General features: G+C 43.7%; 1 protein-coding gene across 1 annotated transcript in view; it reads right to left on the bottom strand.

Annotated features, from left to right (window-relative positions):
• Positions 1–18,732, bottom strand: part of LAMB4 (laminin subunit beta 4) — a 40,988-nt gene that overhangs the window by 19,286 nt on the left and 2,970 nt on the right. The window contains exons 3-20 of the mRNA XM_063396864.1: positions 17,106–17,241; positions 15,398–15,471; positions 14,581–14,769; positions 14,329–14,392; positions 13,574–13,788; positions 12,469–12,589; positions 11,635–11,823; positions 10,850–11,029; positions 10,033–10,142; positions 9,492–9,571; positions 8,351–8,501; positions 7,299–7,430; positions 6,369–6,554; positions 5,064–5,185; positions 4,237–4,357; positions 3,145–3,322; positions 1,645–1,788; positions 1,206–1,437 (exon numbers count right to left, since the gene is read on the bottom strand). Of these exons, the coding sequence (XP_063252934.1) occupies positions 1,206–1,437; positions 1,645–1,788; positions 3,145–3,322; positions 4,237–4,357; positions 5,064–5,185; positions 6,369–6,554; positions 7,299–7,430; positions 8,351–8,501; positions 9,492–9,571; positions 10,033–10,142; positions 10,850–11,029; positions 11,635–11,823; positions 12,469–12,589; positions 13,574–13,788; positions 14,329–14,392; positions 14,581–14,769; positions 15,398–15,471; positions 17,106–17,241 (2,624 nt within the window). The remainder of the gene's footprint in view (positions 1–1,205; positions 1,438–1,644; positions 1,789–3,144; positions 3,323–4,236; positions 4,358–5,063; positions 5,186–6,368; positions 6,555–7,298; positions 7,431–8,350; positions 8,502–9,491; positions 9,572–10,032; positions 10,143–10,849; positions 11,030–11,634; positions 11,824–12,468; positions 12,590–13,573; positions 13,789–14,328; positions 14,393–14,580; positions 14,770–15,397; positions 15,472–17,105; positions 17,242–18,732) is intronic.

Raw genomic sequence — 18,732 nt, 5'->3', positions numbered from 1 at the left:
TTGTAGTGCTATCCCCAGCAACTGGTAGAGATATATCAAGCTTCAAAGGTGTTCTAAAATAGAAAATCAGAGCTGCATTCTCAAAATCTGAAGCAAAAAGAAAAAGAAATATGTTTTCCTCTCAAGAAATGTTTGTTAAGACTTTCACCTACTCTGGAACAATTTTAATCTGAATGATTATGATATGGCATATCACACATGCTCTGCAAAGGCAGCTAAGAGCTACCATGCTGCATCCACTTCCCAAACCCCCAAAGTCCTGCAGCTGCTGCAACAGCAACGCAGAGGCTTCTGAACCATCCTCAGTCTCTGATCTGCTTTTCTACAGCAAATGGTAACACAGTTCTCCATATGTATGCAGGTAAGTCTAAAAGACTTGGCTATCTGATTATCCTCCCCCTGGGGTCTGGAGATCCTGCAAAGCCACAGGGCAAGAAGGGCAAGAAGTATTTCAGTCTTCCATTTTTAATCTGTTTGCCATCTTCGAGAACAGCCAAAGACTGTGTTGTCTAAAAGCACTGCAGGAAAAGCTCAACAGGTTTCACGAGGAAATTCTCTTAAGAGTGAATGACAAGGTACAGCCCAGCCAAACCAAACTAAACAAATTTAATTTTGATGTCCATGTTGAACTGCATTACTGCTGCCAGTGTACAAAATAAAAAAGAGGAGCAGTGGAGCAGTGGAATGGAGCTGGAGCATGTGGGAAAAGTAATTTGCTGGTGATAGGGAACTAATACAAAGAGCAAAGCGGGCACATTTACTTAAACTCCCTAGAGGTAATTGCAGGTATTAAAATGAGTATTCAGCACAATATTCAGCGTCTTAGCTAGCCTCATGCTGAATTTTAAATTTGAAAGCTGGCAGTTTGGAACCTGGCAGGAGTCAGTTTATCCCACACACGGTGCTTTGTGCATGTCTCCAAGTACGTGATGCCATGGTGTGCATGTCTCAAAAGCCTCCTTGCAGATAGCCTGCTGCAATGCTGGGTGCATGCCCTGCCTGCAGTCCACCCACAGGCATTGCATGCACATTCCCACATGCATTTGCCAAAGAAGTAGGTCCTTGACACTCAGCAGCCAGGCCCAGTTTCCCGGTTTAGGTGCCTGTTTCCCGTTAAGGTCATTGGTGCATTTGCAGGCCCGCAGCTGCACAGGCGTTTCGCAGACCCGCAGTGCCCGCTGGCTGCAGCGCTGCCCATCACTGACCTTTCGCAGCGGCTGCCGGCGGTGAACCCGCGGCACTGGAGGCACTCTCCGGTCACAGGGTGGCACAGCTCGGCCCGGCCATTGCAGGGACAGGGGCGGCAGTGCGGAAAGCCGAAGTGGCCGGGCAGGCAGCGGCTGCAGCGCCGGCCGTGCACGGCCCGGCGGCAGGAGCACTGCCCCGTCACCTGGTCACACAGCGCGCTCAGCGAGCCTTGCGGGTGGCACTCGCATGCTGGAAAACACCGAAAGCAAAGCTGTGTCCTTAAAGTGTTCCTGCCAACCCATCTCGTCGCTGACGCTGCTCAAAGGCAGCAGGGATGGACAATTTGTTATTAGCGGAAACATTTTTTGCATTGCTTCACACATAATCCTTTCACACAAACGTTTGAATACAAGCACACTCAAAGCCCTAAAACCTGGGGTTCTGCAAGGCACTCACCGTAGCAGCCGTGGAAGCCGAAGCCATAGCTGCCTGCAGAGCAGGTGTCACAGCAGCGTCCCACGACGTTGGCTTTGCACTGACACTGCCCCCCCAGTTTACTACAGCTGGCATTCAGCGACCCTTGGGGATTGCACTTACATGCTGGTAAGGGGAAAGAAAATCAAAACTGGTTTGGTTGTCAAGGAGTTTTACTGCTCTCATCAGCTTGCAGGTTTCACACTTTAAAATAGGTAGGAAAGAGCTTGATTATTCTTCTCAGGGGTTCACTAACCTGATGATGGCCATAGCTTAGATCATTTGATGGTGTAGCATCAACGGTGATGGTATAGCAGACACCAGCACAAGCCTTGATGTTGAAGCTGCCACATTCAAGGCACTGCCTTCAGCACACATTTAGGGTAGGACAGAATGGGAGTAGCAAAGTGTAGATCCAAATAGAGACATCCTGAAGTCTAGAAAGGTTTGCTATAAATCTGCATCCAACTGGAGCACTGGACATAACCTGCAAGCTGTATTTAGTCTGCATCTGTGTACTGTTTGTTTCCTTCTGGACACCTTGGACTAGCTTGTTGAGTGAAGATGCTCTGCTAACCCACAGAGGATGTTTGCCCAGGATGCTCTGGAAAGCACTAGAAAACCAAAGGGCCACATTTCATTGGGAGAATCTCGTCACTTTAGGAATCAGGCCAATGGGGAGTTAGCACAGCCCAAGCCTAAATGAGGGGTTCACTGGTTGTGCAGCTGTGACCTCATCACCTGAGATTAGAGTGGGGCATCAATCCTAAAAATCACCCAGTGCAAGCAGATGCTGTCACTTTGGAGGCATTGCTGCTAGGCTCCCTGGAAGAAGCTGGCCACTGAAGTTGTCGAGAAAGGCTCCTCCCATTAGTAGAAGTGCAGAGGAGGTCCATTTCTCTGGGCCAAATACCTGGGAAATTCCCTGAGCCCAGCTAATCTTTCCATGGTGGGTCCAGGAGGCTGCCTAGGAATTTCAAGCCCCACCTGCCACTGCCTTCTTGCTGGAATATCAACAAGGTTTTCTAGGTGAATCTCTTCCAGTACACCAACTTATGTACCATCATGTCTGGAATCTTACCAAGGCACTCAGCTGGCCTACAGTATTTAGAAAAAGAGCTTATAAATGTCTCTGTCATTTTACAGCAGCTAGAAAGGTAGGAAAGTTACTGCCACGGCCATATAGTAAAGGCATCTGATTCAAATGCTTTTCAGAAGACACAAAATCACTGCCATGGTCCCTGTCATGCTGCTCCACGAAGCCCATCAGGAGTGATGAACTCTGGGATTCATGCCACCAAGAGGTGTTTGCAGCACACAGAGGGTTCAGTGGGATATACCCTGTGCATCCATGGACATCACAGGCTGATCAGCTTCACTTCTACATCACTGCAGGCTGAGAGCTCCACTGTCAACACATCCTACAAACTCAAGGGGAAGCAGTGGCTGCCCAGAAGAGCTGCCTGTGAGGCCAGTCCTTACCCACGGCGCCGTGGTGGATTCGCGCTGACAAGCTCGCGATGAGCCGCGCGCACGCTTCGGGCAGGACCTGAGGCCCGACTTCGGATGCGATTTCAATGCAGTGATACTTCTGGTACTCATCTAAATCCTTTTCACTGCACAAATTCTCCACAGAGCCAATTCTGGGAATGAGTCCAAGCTATGTCATTAAGAGAGAAAAGAAAATATTTTTGCTTAGATATATTGAAAACCAGAATTTCCCACATTCTGTTAATGTGCTTTCCATTGCAATGCCACAGGCCTGGAGCACTGATTTTCCAAATCTGCAGTTGTACCATTCTGTCAACTAAATTCACATTTATTCTGAAGGTCTAAACATTCCCTGAGTTCTTCAAATAAGAGAGACTGTGTTTAAAAAAAAATAAATATAGTAAGATCTCTGATATATGCTCAGATCTGGTCCTGCTGTGCTGTGTTAGTGACTCCAAAAGCAGTAGCTGGCCAAAATTTTTACTTGTATTACTGTGATAAAGTCAGATGAAGGTTCTAAAGTCAGATGAAGCCCTTGCCAGGTCCAGTTCTACAGGAATAATCAGAAAAATAGACCTAAAAATATTTTCCACAAGAGAAGAACCCAAAAGTAACACCCAGTTCCTAACTTGATGGAAACTTGGGAAATATCTGGACCTGATTCCCAGGAAGTACACGACTAGTTTTACTTTTCCAATATCAAGTTTAAAAATATCCGTGATTCTGACAAATTAGAGACAATTTTAAAATCCTAAGTGACGAGGAGCAGCCCAAATTTATATCCATAGTCACAGCATCTTATCAGCACACATAAATGGACTGTGTTCATAATCAGTGAGCAACAGATAGAGAGATAGATGCAACGTATGTAACACGTATGACTTCTTGTATTGCTCCATGAAAATTTAACCAGATACAATTCTGCCTTTCCATACAAAAATATGCAAACTGTGCCAATGGAGATAATCAGAAACTGAATTTCTCTTAAAACACACTATAAATTATTTAAAAATACTTCTAATGAGTCTGTAAAAATACTGTGTATAAATACAGCCTCAAGGGACTTGTGACAGAACTACTCACTGAGTCAATCAAGATGAATGATTTTTCCTTTTTGTCAGAGGCAGAGAGCTGAGAAAAATACACATCCACAAAATATTCTGTTCCCGGCTCCAGGCAGACTGGAGTTTGCAGAATTGCAATCCTGTTTAGCAGAAATGAAGCACAGTTATAGCCAGGAGTCAGGACAAGGCAAGTTAACTGGATGTTGTGAGCTCTCCCTTCCCCCTGTGCCTGCAAACTGATGCCTGCAGCCTGGAGCAAGCCCTGCTGCAGTGAGGAGCATGGCCAGCCCCACACTTGCAGGCTTTGGGAAGATTCAGGACTTCTGCTGGATTATTCACCAAGCTCAGTTTAAACCTGGGGAGATTAAACTTAAAGTGGCAGGTTTTACTACTTCAGGCAAGGGGGTTTGCAGCTCACTGTTCATGTTCATCCTTTCCTGTCCCTATTTGATGAAGACATTGGTCACATTCTCTTAGCTTCTCTCTACTCTTTACACAGGTCCAAGCTGAACAGCTGGTTTTGAAAATAGACTATGACAGTGACTTTAAGTCAATATTTCCTTTCTATACTGAAGCAGCTGCAGTTGGATCTTCACCAGAGCAACGACCAACCCCAGCTGGATCTCAGCCTGTTCTCCTGGGCTTGGCAAACCTTTGCCAGACTAAGGACTGGGGCATCAGACTCTTTCTTAGTGCCTACACTGTATTGTGGTGTGCCAGCAACAGAAAAGGCCACACATGTGTTTCTGATGTTCCCACTCTCCCACACATGTGTTGCTCTGCAGTGCTTCAGTAAAGGATTTGTAGACAGAAGATCTACAGGCAAAAAGACAGCAACAATCAGACCTCTTTGTAGCTGGGAGAGGCAACTCATGTGGCTCCTGTGAAAGGACCTTGTTTTTGCAGTGTTGACCTGACAGGATACCAGCAGGCTGGATGGCAACACTTGCAAGCCAGTCTTCCAAGAGCTATAAACAAAAGACAAAAATTATGGCTATATTTTGTATCTAAAAAACCTGCTTTCTCTTTGCAAGGGTTAATGAAAGCCAGCTGAATGATTGCACACTGCAGTGACAAAATAGACTTTCTCTTTATTCTTTACAGCACTAAAAAACTATGTTATTTGTGAAAAATTCATTGTATTTGCAATGGCTAATGAAAAGCAGAGACGGAAATGGGATCTCAGCAGGTTCAAATGGAAACAGCTCTGTTAGAGTCATTGGAGTTGTTTCTTTTCTTAGCACAGTGTTATTCTGAAGATATCCTTCATAAGCTGCCTTCTCACACATCCAATAAGAAATAATAAACATAAAATACTTTGAAATAAATGTATTTAAACCCCAACTCTTCAATCCTTAGGCAGAAAAAGCTACCTCAAACAAGCCCACTGAAAAATTGTTCCCATGTTTTAAGACACTTGGAGATTGTTTTGCCTCAGAGTAACAGTCAGAGAGCAGAATACAATAGACAGAAGGAAAATCTTGAGTTGTGGGACTGTCCCAGAGAATTGCAAAAGAGTAAGGCGTATACAAAACCTGGTACCAATAAAACGCTTGTGTTTTTGAAGACATGGGTGAGGACCTGAGTCTAATTAGATTTGGATTAACAGATCTCCCTAGACATGTCATCATCACTGAGAAATCTTCTCCAAGCAAAAAAATAGTAATTTGGCTATTTTCCTACAATTTTCACAGATTTCAGAGTTCAGCTGGAACAACTGGGAAGCAGGATGCCTGCAAAAGGCCTGGGTAAATATCTATTGCAGATCACTCCTGCCTGTGCACATTTTACTGCCCAAAAAATCACACCTAGGAATACAAGATGCTTGTCTGAAAGGAACTGCATTTTCCACCTGTTTGATTTTTGAATAAAAGTCCAGCCCAAGAAAAGGTCCAGAAGAGAAGTATTCAGAAGATGAAATCTTGGCTGATGCTTAGAAAACACTTTTAGTGTTGATTTTTCGTATTTGAGTGGAAAGGGGGTCAGTGGAGGACATGTTACTTGGTTGGTAAGACAGCTTGTTACTGGGTGAAAAGACAAGCAATTTTAATTTTAGATATAAAGAACAGGACAAGTTGCTCATCATGTTATTCACAAAATAGACCCTGCACCCATCACAACATCACAAGACACACAAGACATGACGAGTACCTCAGGCTCATAACGAACGGTGATGTCAAAGTCCATGGCAAAGGGAACATTGTTGATGGCAAACCTCAGCCCGGCTCCGCTGGGCACGCGGGCGAAGCCGTGTCCTGTCCATGTGACAGCCCGGCCAGCGCTGGGCTGCCGGAACACCACCGTGGATTCCCAGTCCTGGCCAAACTGCATCGCACCCTGCGAGGACACACCGACATTTCAACAACTCACAGAGCCAAATACAAAAAGAAAACCCCAAAAACACCCCCAAAAACCCAAAAAAAAAGCCAAAAAAATGGGAAAAAAGAAAGGAAATACTTTTGCCATGTTGTTTACTTATTTCAGCCATCAGTCCCAGTTTCTGAACAAGCTCGAGACCAACATCCTAACAATTCTCCCAGAGGTAGGATATTTAGGATCACATGTAAAGAAAAGCTTCCTATAACTTTGCAGCAATAAGAGGGACTAGAATAATCCACTCACCTCTGAATATTTGGCATCTCCAAAGATTCACATTGCAAATCTTAAACAGAGTAAGCCTGATTTCACACATGCCTGGACCTCTCATTATAGTCTGGATATACAAATATCAATACTTAAAATGGCTGCATTTAAGTGCAGGAGGTACCATGCTAATGTCTTGGTAAATGTATTAGAAATACATTTGGTCTTGCAACCAAAAAAAAAAAGTTACCTTTCATAAAGACTTTTCCAAAAATTCATGGAACTTGAGACTACAGACACTGGACATAGCAGTGCAAACCTGTCAGTGTGAATAATAAAATGTCCAACACAACTGTGTATCAAAAAATTGGTTTGTGTCAGGATTGTAATGTCTAAGATTGTGAATCCCATGTGCTCAGGCATTTCCTTGCCCTTTGTTACAAAATAAAATTTCATTATTTGGTGTAAACTTAGGTAACTATTCAAGTACTAATTTACCTGTTCCAGTCCAGATTTTCTTACAGTTCGTTTCTTGTTCCTATTTAACACAATCTTTCCATTTTCAATCATGAACTCATAGCCTTTCCTCTGGAAGTAGATGTCACACCTTGGAAGAGTGCTTGGCTGAACCTATGAAGTGATAAAAGAGGAGCAGCACTGTCTCAACAATGTTGAAGGGTGGTAAGTAACTAAATGAAAATCCACATTCTTAAAACAAGATCTATTCTCTACTGGGAGAAACTGTAAACTGTGGCCCAGCAGCTGCAGGAACCATTTTCCCCTCACTCCCTTAAAATTAACTTGCACTTTTCCCTCATAAGCTATGTCCCAGACATCTGTTTTCCATTTAATTATTGGACTGTAGGATAATTACTGATTGTGATTATAGCTAAATATTTGTGGATGCGACCTGCAAATAAACAATTTTTTTATTCCTTATCTATGGTTTCTGTACAACATGACAGAGAAAAAATGTTAGCAAAAACATAGAGGAAGGAATGCATTCCAGGCTTACACTTGGCATGGGGAACAACTACCCCCATGTTGAAGGAGAAAAAAATAATTAATTTTTCTAAAAACATTACAGATGGATGCCAAATTCTTGAGGAAATTAGGCTACAGTCAATGTCTTTATATAAGGCAGCAGGAATTAGTTCAATGGAGCAGAGAGTAATTTGATTCTTCCCTTGTTGGAGATTCCCAGAAATAAAACATTTCATGAGAGCTACTGGCAACTCAAACACTTTCCTCTAATTTAAATAATTAAATTAAATTCTCTAATTCACGCTAGACCAGCCTGCACTTGAGAAGCAGCAAGGGCAGCTTTGCAGGTCATACCACGCTACAATGACTGTCCCTTTTTAACAGCCCCAGTTATGGAATAGTCCATGAAGAACAAAGACAAACTGATGGTGGTCGAGGGAGTTGCTTTGCATTTTCCTGCTAAAGAGCTGATTCCTGAGAAAGGGATCTCCTCCTCAGCCTCAGCTCCTGTGTCACCACTGCCGCGATCTCCTCTCAGTGCAACACCTAAAAAGCCAAATACCTACCAAGGGTGCAGAGCCAGAAAGGGGCTTTGCATGCTCAGCTTCATAAATATAATAGTCCAGGGGCAGGAAGAAGTACCCTGGAGCTGGCTCGTTGCACTGGCGGCCCACGATGTTGGGCAGACACTCACACTGACCGTCCTCCAGCGAGCACCTACGGCAGAGTTGGTAAAGGGAGGACACCAGTGTGGCACGGCTGGGTCCTCACAGCACGAGGACAGCTCAGACCCACCCTCGTGCCACCTTTGCTGAGTTTCTCCCATTGCTGGATTACCTCCATTACTAAACTTCTCCCTATCACCCATCTCCTCTGATTCTGATGCTGGATTTATTCAATGCTACTTTTCCATGACTTCAGAGTCCACGACCTGCTTTGTCTTTGTCTGTTCCATACCATACCATACTTTGTCTGTTTCACACCAAGCACTGATCCTTTTGTTTCCTGAGCATCTGTTCCTGTCTATTCCTGTATCATTCCTTGTATCTTTTTCTATAAGAATCACTATATCATGATTCTTAATAATCTGTCACCCACAATTATGGAGGCAGAACATGAGCTCAGAAGGGGCTTTGATGTGATATGGAATGTTTTCATATACTTACATATTTACCACACCAGGTGATTTACCTGCTCACAAGGAACTGCTCTACACCCTGGGACTGTGTGCTCCTCTGTCTAAAGTCTAACAGCAGTAGTGAAGACCCCTGCCCAACCAATCTTTGGAGGAGCCCAACTGAAACCAACCTTGTTTCTAAAATTATACACTTTAAATAGGAGCCAGAAAAAAAATTCTAGCATTTAATGTAGATGTAGGAAGCTAGGTTAAACATGTCACCTCTAACTTCTAATTTCTAATAATATTAGGGCCTCTGGATGTCTCAAGATATACGTTTTATATTTCATTTTAAACACATCTTGGCTCAATGAGATTCAAGGTTGGCTTCAAAGGAAATAGGTAAATCCCCTTACCTCTAATAAATTTCCAAGATCTCTACCAAAATTTACACTGTTTGTATATGATGAAATTCCATCTACATTGTATTTTCCTATATGTTCCATGACTGTATTAACCTAACCAGAAAATCTAGCCTAAAAGTTTATAAAAATTAAAACCAAGAAAGAACTTGAAGAACTTTAACTTACAAGTTATTCTGGGATCCACCAATATCACAGTCACATGGAGAACAGCCATACAAGCTGTTGCCAAGACCCCAGTATCCTGCCTGGTATAAAGAGAAAGGTTCTTTTATGGCAAATGTTTAAGTATGCAAAGCAAAACAAAACTCATTCTGCTGGATGAACAATGCTCTGGAGCACTGCTGTGCTTGGCCATGGGAGATTGCTTCTCTTACCGGATAGCAGGGGTGCTAAGCCACTGCAAGAGCCAAATATTTACCCACTTGTACAAGCAAATTGCTCTGTAAACAGCAAAGATGGATCAAGGACATAATTTTGCATTTCCTTTCCTTCCTGGGAGTGCTCCTCCCCCTGCAATTTGATTGCACAAATGTTTGGGAGCAGTGAAAGAGAAGCAGACATGTCAATGCAAAATGGGAGCATACAGCTATAAAATTATTTTGAATTTTGGCAAATTGTTTACTTTTCTGGCAATGAAAAGGTGTGAGATGGGTGAGGAGACTTCCAAAACCACATGAAGAAGTGAAACCAAAAACTGAGTACGTACAAGGCATTTTTCACAGCGTTGCCCTGTGGTGAACCTCTGGCAGAGGCACTTTCCCGTGGCAGGATCACAGATGGAGAAGGGCAAACTGCCCAGAGGATCACAGTTGCAGGCTGCAGGGACAGAAAAGTGTAGTTAGCTCTGCAGGCCCCAGTGACAGCAGCAGGACTGGCATTTACGTTAGATGTGGCATCAGCATGACAGGCAGTGTCCACCCTCCACACAGACACTCCGCAGAGGAATGTGCCCTGCCGCCCTCCAGCCCTCAGGCTGCCCTCGGAAATGGACACTTTCCCGGGTGGATCCCTCTCTGGGGGCAGCAGAGGCACTGGCAGGCGGCCCCTGCAGGGGTTTGCAAGTGCTGCTGCTGATCTGCACTGCAGTCCTTGTGTGTGGGCTGGGGTGTGGGCACAGCGTGCTCACCAACACACGGTGCACCTGGGCAGGGTGGGATGTGCTTTCACCAAGCCTTCTTCAGAGGAATGGTTGGCTGGAAGTTCTCCTGGCAAGGCAGCAGCTCCTGTCATCTCAATATCCTTTTTCACATCTCAATATCCAAATTAAATTGCATATTTAATAACCCTTCTATTGACAATAGCCTGATCTGTTATATTATACTATGCATTCTGAAAGTGATTTTGGATCGTTTCAGTCTCGGATGCTGCACCAGAAGCCTTGAATTATGTTGACATTAAATTACAGTAGGCAACAGGGTATTTTGTGACTCGAGTAGAGCATCAGTATGTGGATCTGTGCATTCAACTGCCTCCATGCGGTAGGAATGCTTTGGGAAGGAGGCTAGAAGAGGTGTTTTACGTACGCTGGCAGCCCAGGGGGTCGCTGCTGCTCAGCCCGTAGTGGTGTGGCCGGCACTTGTCGCAGCGGGCGCCCTGCACGTTGTCCTTGCAGGGGCAGCGGCCCGCCACCGTCCCCAGCGCGGGGTCCGTGCGGCTGTCGCACACGCCCTCCGGCAGGCTCCCCCCGGGGTCACAGTCGCACGCTGCAGGCAGGGCCAAGGAGACACACACAAAAGGCACATGGGGATGTAAGCATAAAAATGCAATGACAGAGCTGCTGGGAATCTGCCCTTGGCTCCTGAAGGACTGCTCGTGCCAATCAATTGCTACAATTAAATATCACTCAGAGCATTTTCTCCATCCTGTGTTAATAAAGAATTTAGGTCATCTTTGAGAAGAAGAGCTTTCATGTCTGAAAGATTATTTTCCTTGCATATGGCAGGTATCTAGCAAAAGTTATTTACTCCTCCCATCACTTTGGAGCCTCTTCTGTAATCACTGAAGGTCACAGAAGCAACATTACTACTGCTATTCACATTTATATTGACCTTGTTCAAGAAAAATGACAGCTTTGCTGGATTTCTAAGCTCTGTTTAACAAGGAGTTAGAATCTGCAGCTCTTTTTACAGTGCTGGTGGAGGATACTGTCATGAAGCTATTTAGTAACGCAGTTTGGATGTCACAGGTTTGGTAACATTTTTACAACCATGTGGACATTTAAGCATGGGGATGGCCATAGGCTCAGAGCAAACCCAACCAGAACAACCCTGCTTTGAATCATTCTTACAGAATTAAAAAGGAAGCTTACGGAGGCACGCTCGAGGATCTGAGATGGCTCTGAGTGGATCCTGGTAGAAGGAAGGCTTGCACACGTGGCAGTGCTGGCCCGTGGTGTTGTCCTGGCAGTCCTCACAAACGCCACCGCTGGCCCCGCCGCTGGCCCGGTACGCGGCCATGTCAAAGTGGCACTTGCTGGAGTGGCTGTTGCAGTTACAGCCTGCAACCAAACAACCAGGGTGGCATTTCACACCGTGCAAATACTGCTCTGGCCACACTGCTGCCTACACTAAACACAGGGTTACTGGTTACCTGTACGAATTAGTGCCCAGCAAGATTATTCCCAGGCCTTGTGCTTTACAGCTGGGGGAAAAAAATTGGAGTCTTCAGACAGGACTGTATCCTAAACTTGGAAATGCAGGTGAGTGTGCCTGATATGCAGTGGGGAACACTGCTCTGCTGAAGAAATCTCTAGCTGAATATTCTTTACAGACCCTAATATATTATTCTTGTGTATACTACATTGCGGAAATAAATAATTTAGTCTTGTCTAAATTTTTTCACTCACATGAAAAACACATGAAAAATCTGTCACTCACATGAAAAACCAATGAATGATCTTTTTTGCATTAGCTGTTTTTTCCTTTCTTTATTGTTTTTCTTCTCTATTTGAAGAATAAAAACATGAAACAGCTCTTCCTCTTGTAGGATAACACAGCACTTATGTATGCAGGAATCTGTTTTTCTGTATGAGGCATGAAAAAGTCTCCCTCCCAGAAACCTGGCCATCCCATTATGGATTGGATTAGGATTGTGCCACACCCACTCCTGGCTATTAAAAAAGGAAATATCACGTTTGAATTACGTTTGCAAGCATTAGCTTGTGTTCCTTCAGCTGGCCTCCAGGGAGCATCATTGTAGAAATCTTTACATCTTTCACAAGAAAAACCTTCAGTGTTATGGTGGCAGATACATCTCCCATGGACCTGTAATGACGTAAAAACAGAGAGGAGATAAGGTGACAAAAGAAAAGGAGAGGAGAGGAGAGGAGAGGAGAGGAGAGGAGAGGAGAGGAGAGGAGAGGAGAGGAGAGGAGAGGAGAGGAGAGGAGAGGAGAGGAGAGGAGAGGAGAGGAGAGGAGAGGAGAGGAGAGGAGAGGAGAGGAGAGGAGAGGAGAGGAGAGGAGAGGAGAGGAGAGGAGAGGAGAGGAGAGGAGAAATATCTGCTTAAGGTGTATCACAAAGATCAGGGAAATTTGAAGCTCTTTGGCTCCCTCAGCTGACATAATTTTCAATTATTTGAGTAAAAGGTCTGGAGAATACCCACAAACTTTAAGCAAATAGTTTTAAAGCCACTGAGCAGCATTTAGAAAAAAATTACTTATAGAGATATCAAAGGAGACTTCAACACTTTAGATTCTCTCTCTCTCCCTACATGTCTTCATATTGAGATACTTATTTTCCAGGAGAAAAAAACCTCTCATTCCCAGAGGGAAAGAACTTGCAATCACATTCCTGTAATTTTTAATAATCCATTTTTCATGGGTTAGCTTTGCATTATCAACTATTCTTTGTTCCAGTGCCTCCTCTCCCACTGCAGAGCCTCAAGGCCCAGCTGGAGTGTGGAATGTACCCAACAAGTGGCCATTCAAGTCTGCACATGCCATAGGCGACTCACTGCATTACATTTGCACCATTACAGCTCTGGAATTTTGCTGCTATTATCTACATGTCTTGTCCCAGTTGCTTTTCAAACATCACAGTAGTGCCAGCAAAGACAGCTTCTCTGCATTCAAACCCAAGGTTTTAAAGGAAAGAGTCTGCACTGAAACATTTAACAACTAGCGGCTGCAAATGGTCAATCCAAAGATTATCAGAGATCTTCCTTCCGCTCCCTCCCTCCATCTCTTCCTTCTCATGAGATACACAAAATTGAGGCTCCCCTTTTTAGAGACTGCACTAAGGACACACCATCCCAGACTGATGGAAAACATCTCCCCGTAAGTTCTGCATGGAATCACACTGGCTGGCATGGCCATTGCAAAAGCAGCTGCCCCGCACAACCATCTCGTAGATGGCATAGTAGTACTTCTCAAGGGGATCACCGTGCCTCCTCCCAAGCAGAGCATCTCCAAGGGTGTGGAGTTTAGTAAAATTGATCCTTAGGTTTGTCAATGTAATGAGATCTGGAAGGAAAGAAGAGAGATCAGGAGCCTGAGTTCAGTGTAAAATGAACAGTATGAAATCTTCAGGTTGAATAAGTCATCCAAGAATTTTCCCATAGTGAAGAAATAATCAAAATGATCCACTATTGGCCAAGATCAGTAATGCCTACAGTGGCAGTGCAGGGACCCACTCCTGGCACACAGCTGCAAAAGTGTTAGCATCTTGCTTGGTATGGCTCTGCATTTTCCCTGCAGAGGAAAATGGTCTTCATGGGTTCATGTGTACCTCTGGGACTGCTCTCAAAAAGCAGTGTGGATTGGGCCTGAATCCAGAGGGAAAGACAGTTTAGCTTCATGGATATGCTCTGCAGAGCTTTGCTGTTTGCCCCCAGGGCTAGAGAACAAGATTGGCTCGTCTCATTTATTAATACAATGTCTCCCTAAGATCCTTAGGTACCTAATTTTCAACATCATTGACTTACACCAGCTGTACACCCCTTCAGTGTACAAAACAAACAATACCAGCAAAGTCTCTCTGGACAAAACATGTTGTGTCCGTACCTTGGATATATGGCACATACGGATTTTCTATTTCAAAGCTGGGATCCAAAGCTTTTAAAACAACCTGCAAAACAAATCAATAAAGTTCTAGAGAGGGAACAAGCAGCCACAAAAGGGATCAAAAGTTCTAGAAAGGGAACAAGCAGCCACAAAAGGGATCAAAGGACAGGCCTCTGCTTTAAGCACACACAGACAAGAGATCTTCAGTTCCACGTATGATTTGAACTCATACAAACAGACACTTGACAGTACCTCGCCTTCAGTGGAGGGCTCGATGTCTGAATATCTTGAATCACAAACAACATCTCCAACACTTTTTGCTGGACCAGAAGAGATGTTGGGAAAAGAAGCTGCACAATCGTGTGCAAAATATCTGAACACTTTCCAGGTCTGACCAAAATCGGTAGAGCGCTCAACCAGCATCGCTGCAGGCCGAAATGTCTGCAAGAAACATTTCAAGAATTGCCTAAGCAGACATGAATAAGGCACCTCAGGGGTTGTTATATTGATATTCTTCTTTGGAGGATGTTAAATTTTTTTATTTGAGAGCTTATGGGCTTGTTACAGGTACTGTGATGGTTACAGAGGTCTCTGAAAAAGCTCATTAGAACCTCTCTCTAGCAAAAAGGAAAGGTAACATTTCATATAGATTTGTGATTACATTCTAAGTAAGGAAGTTTACCATAACAATAGGAATTTTGTACAAAAAAAAAATTGTAACCGTCTGGATCATAATAGATAGACATGAGCTGAACTAAATTGAAAGAGCAACTGCAGTTCAGATATGTCCTACAGTTTTAGACTTCAATTTTGCAAAGTATTTTTTCAGTTTTAATTCTTGGGTTTATAGAAAATAGGACTAGAAGGTACACAAATAGGAAGCTGTTCAGTCTATCCTCCTCCCCCAAGGCAGGATCAACTGTAACTTAACCATACTTGACAGGTGTTTATAAAACCTGTTCTTACAAACCTCTAAAGATGGAGCTTTCATTGCCTCTCTAAGCAATTTATTCCTGTGGTTAAGTAATTAGTGTATAGCATTACATAAAAGCTCTGGTAAAAGATGTACCTTAAAAGTCAGGATAAGATGGCTGAACTGGAATAAAGTTTCTAGGTCCAATCTAATGCTGACATGGTCAATGCCTGAAAAGAGAATGAAAATGAAGTGCACAGTGTGTACATGGAAGGGGTTGCTGAGACAGTTTTCCCATGAGGGATTTAAAGATGCCTTTTCCAGCAGAGAGCTAGACCCTTTAGGGCATCCCCCATGCACAAACCCAGTGCAGCTGGACTGCTCTCTCTGGGGAAATACAATGTGCTGCCTTCCTGGCACTGTCACCAGCAATGCTGCATGTCACTGAGACTGCAGGAGGTGGCTGAAGGTCCTGCTCACATAATTCACACTGTAAATTATGGTCATGGTAGGGTTCTGGGTTTGTGTGTTTCTAGGTCTGGTTAGGTTTATTTTTTAAAATCCATGCAAATAATTTACTTATGGCTAAGAAAGCAAAAGAGGACTAGTAAAATGAGGTGTTTTCTTCATGCTAAACAGAACTGTTAAACCCTTCTATACTTCCAAATATGAAATTTGTCATGAGCAGAGCTGCTGCACCAGGCATCTTCCAAAACTGCAACAAATATGGGAAAAAACTTCCAGAAGTCACACATTCTTAGTAGAGAGTTGCAGGAGCTCAGCTGATGTCCCCGTTGTTCACATCTGCATGCACCATCTCAGGACTCCTGCTGACCAGGCTGTGCATGAGACCTCATCCCAGAAGAAAGACAGGGAAAACAAGGAAACCTCCTCTTACCATTGGCCCACAGCCTTTTTGGCAGTGGTGCCCAAAGCTGGTGACAGATCCTTGCTAAAATCCATGAAAAAACAAGGTCTATGGATTTTCACTTGGATACTCAAAGTAGAAGTAGCATATTATCTGATTTTTCTATGCCTTAATTTCCAACCAGTCAAATGTTTTTCACATAATCACGTGTATCAAATAAGACAGAGTAAATGTTCTTCCTCCTAGCATGTCTTCCCAGAGAAGCTGTAAGGATACTATCTTCATCAGTTCTGGGATCCCACACATGCTCAGCAAGGTGCAGAGGACACCAAGCCTAGTGATGCTGTTGACACACGTGCAGGATCAGTGACCATGTAGGGGGACCTGGAAAAGCTGGAGAGGTGGGCCCATGGAAGTCTGAGGAGATTTGTCAAGGCCAAGTCCAAGGTGCTGCACCTGGATTAGGACAACCCCCAGTATCAATACCAGCTGGGGGATGAACGGATCAAGAACAGCCCTGCAGAAAAGGAACTTGGGAGAATCAGAATAAGAGAACTGATAGCCAGGCTTTATTTAATTTTTTCCTAAACTATTAATGCTTTAAAAATATTTTTGAATGGGTATTTGTGTTTTACACACCAACTTTACATTACTTCTGTAGGCAAATGTATATTTGCTCCAAATGAAAATTCCCCTAAAATTCATGGGGCAGAAAACCTGTAGAAAATATATGACTTTCATGTATAACCCAGCATTGCCACAGGTCCTCTGGTCAGCTCTTGGAGGTGCTGATTTTAAAACTCGTGCATGGAAAAACAGACTTTCTGAAATCTTATCTTGCTACACACAAATGGGTTAAAATCATTCAGTATTACCTAATCAAAGAACAGATGCAGGTTTTTTTCATCTCTTCATGAAGGCGACTTTGTGAAAGCCAGTTACATAAAGAAGTCTCACAGTAACATTTTGCAGTAATATTTTCTCTAAGATATTTACCATTTTCTGACTGCCACCATTTCTTTTTCCTTTCAGGCTCAAACGTTGTGATAACATTTTCCACCATGTGACTGTTGTGCTGGGTATAAGGATTATATGGGTATCTGGAATCACAGAGAAAGCACTTCTCTTCAGCCTAGAAAACAAAATGAGCAGAATGAAAGCGTAATTTGGATTCTTCACTAAAAATTAGGTGGATGTACATATATTTATGCCTTTGCAAGGCTTGAAGCTGTCTTATTGCTTTGGATGCCTGTGCTTTTAATCACTCTAGCTTTTCATATACAAACCCAAGAGAACCATCATATGCGGGAAGCATAGTAAGTGCTGGTCATGGTCTTCCCCAGGCACTTTATAAAAATTACACTTTTTCAGTTGTGGAGAAGGGATCTCAGTAAGACCAGGTACCAGGTAAGTACTTGATTTGGGATGGCACCACTGACTGCTGTCAGTGTCTTTGGAAGCATAGGGAAAATGGGGAAGTTTAAAACCAGTGCAATGAAGTAAAATCAGGATATCAATAGGATACAAGGGTCTTGTTTGAAAATGTTACAAGCAGAAGATGAGGGTAGTAATGATTAACCAATATCTCAGTTCTGAATGAGAGACTTTGACAGTGAGGGCAAGGAGTTCCTGTTTAGGGTGATAAGGTGGGGATTGAGCAGGAGACCAAGAAGAGGTGACAAGGTTAACATGCTGGGCTGGGAGATGACCTGTGCTGAGCCATGGGGAGACCCTGAGCAGCCATCACAGCCAGCAGGGTCCCGGGGAAACATTCAGCAGGGTGGGCAGGGGTGGACACACTGTGCAGACTGACTCCAGGAGATTTGGGCAAAGCCTTAGTGTGAGGATGTGGGAATAAGCCACAGCAGAAGGTGATGCCCAAGCTGTGCACCTGGTGGTGGGGACAGTGGCAGGAGGAAGAGGGGATGACACAGCACCCCAAAGGCAGCTGAAGGAGGAGGTATGAGTTCAGTGCCATGGCTGGGAGGCTGGAAATGACCCAGAAGGAGATGGGTGGAAAGGCACCCCACTTAGCACACTCAGAATCCACAGAGAAGAATTGTGAATGGTTTTAAGGTTTTTGCATTATGAAATTCACCTCATTTATTTGCATTTAAATAAATGAAGTGTTACAGATTTACAGGTATGGTATAACTCACGTATTTTAAACCTGGTAAATATGTATTGTATTCAGTCATTCTATACTAGACTTGACAAGTGTATGAATGCACATTTTAGAAGATGAGAGAGAAATTTAAAAAATACTCTGTCATCTCATTTCACAGAGCTCTGGTAAGGAGAGCTCAGACTGTTGAAGCAGTTGGAAGGACCATGGACACTCACACCCTGGTTTATATAGATATACAATATGACACTTATGTTTAAGGCTGCTCCATAAAAATCTGCTCCAAAGGGCAAGCATGTGCATGTGCATGTCTGGCATATCCCATTTGCCTGTGAGTTGTGCAGCTTTATACTCTCCTCGACACCAAGTGTCCTGTCTTTTCCTTTCAAAACATGTGTAAGTAGTAAATCCAATCACTGAGCTAAAACCCACTTAACCTACATTTTAAGAACAATAAGACATATGAGAGACTAAAAATTATTTGTAGTGCTTCTTTCC

This window comes from Prinia subflava, chromosome 4, assembly GCF_021018805.1.
Source record: "Prinia subflava isolate CZ2003 ecotype Zambia chromosome 4, Cam_Psub_1.2, whole genome shotgun sequence".
Lineage (NCBI taxonomy): Eukaryota > Metazoa > Chordata > Aves > Passeriformes > Cisticolidae > Prinia > Prinia subflava.
This window is presented reverse-complemented; position numbering and strand designations above follow the sequence as displayed.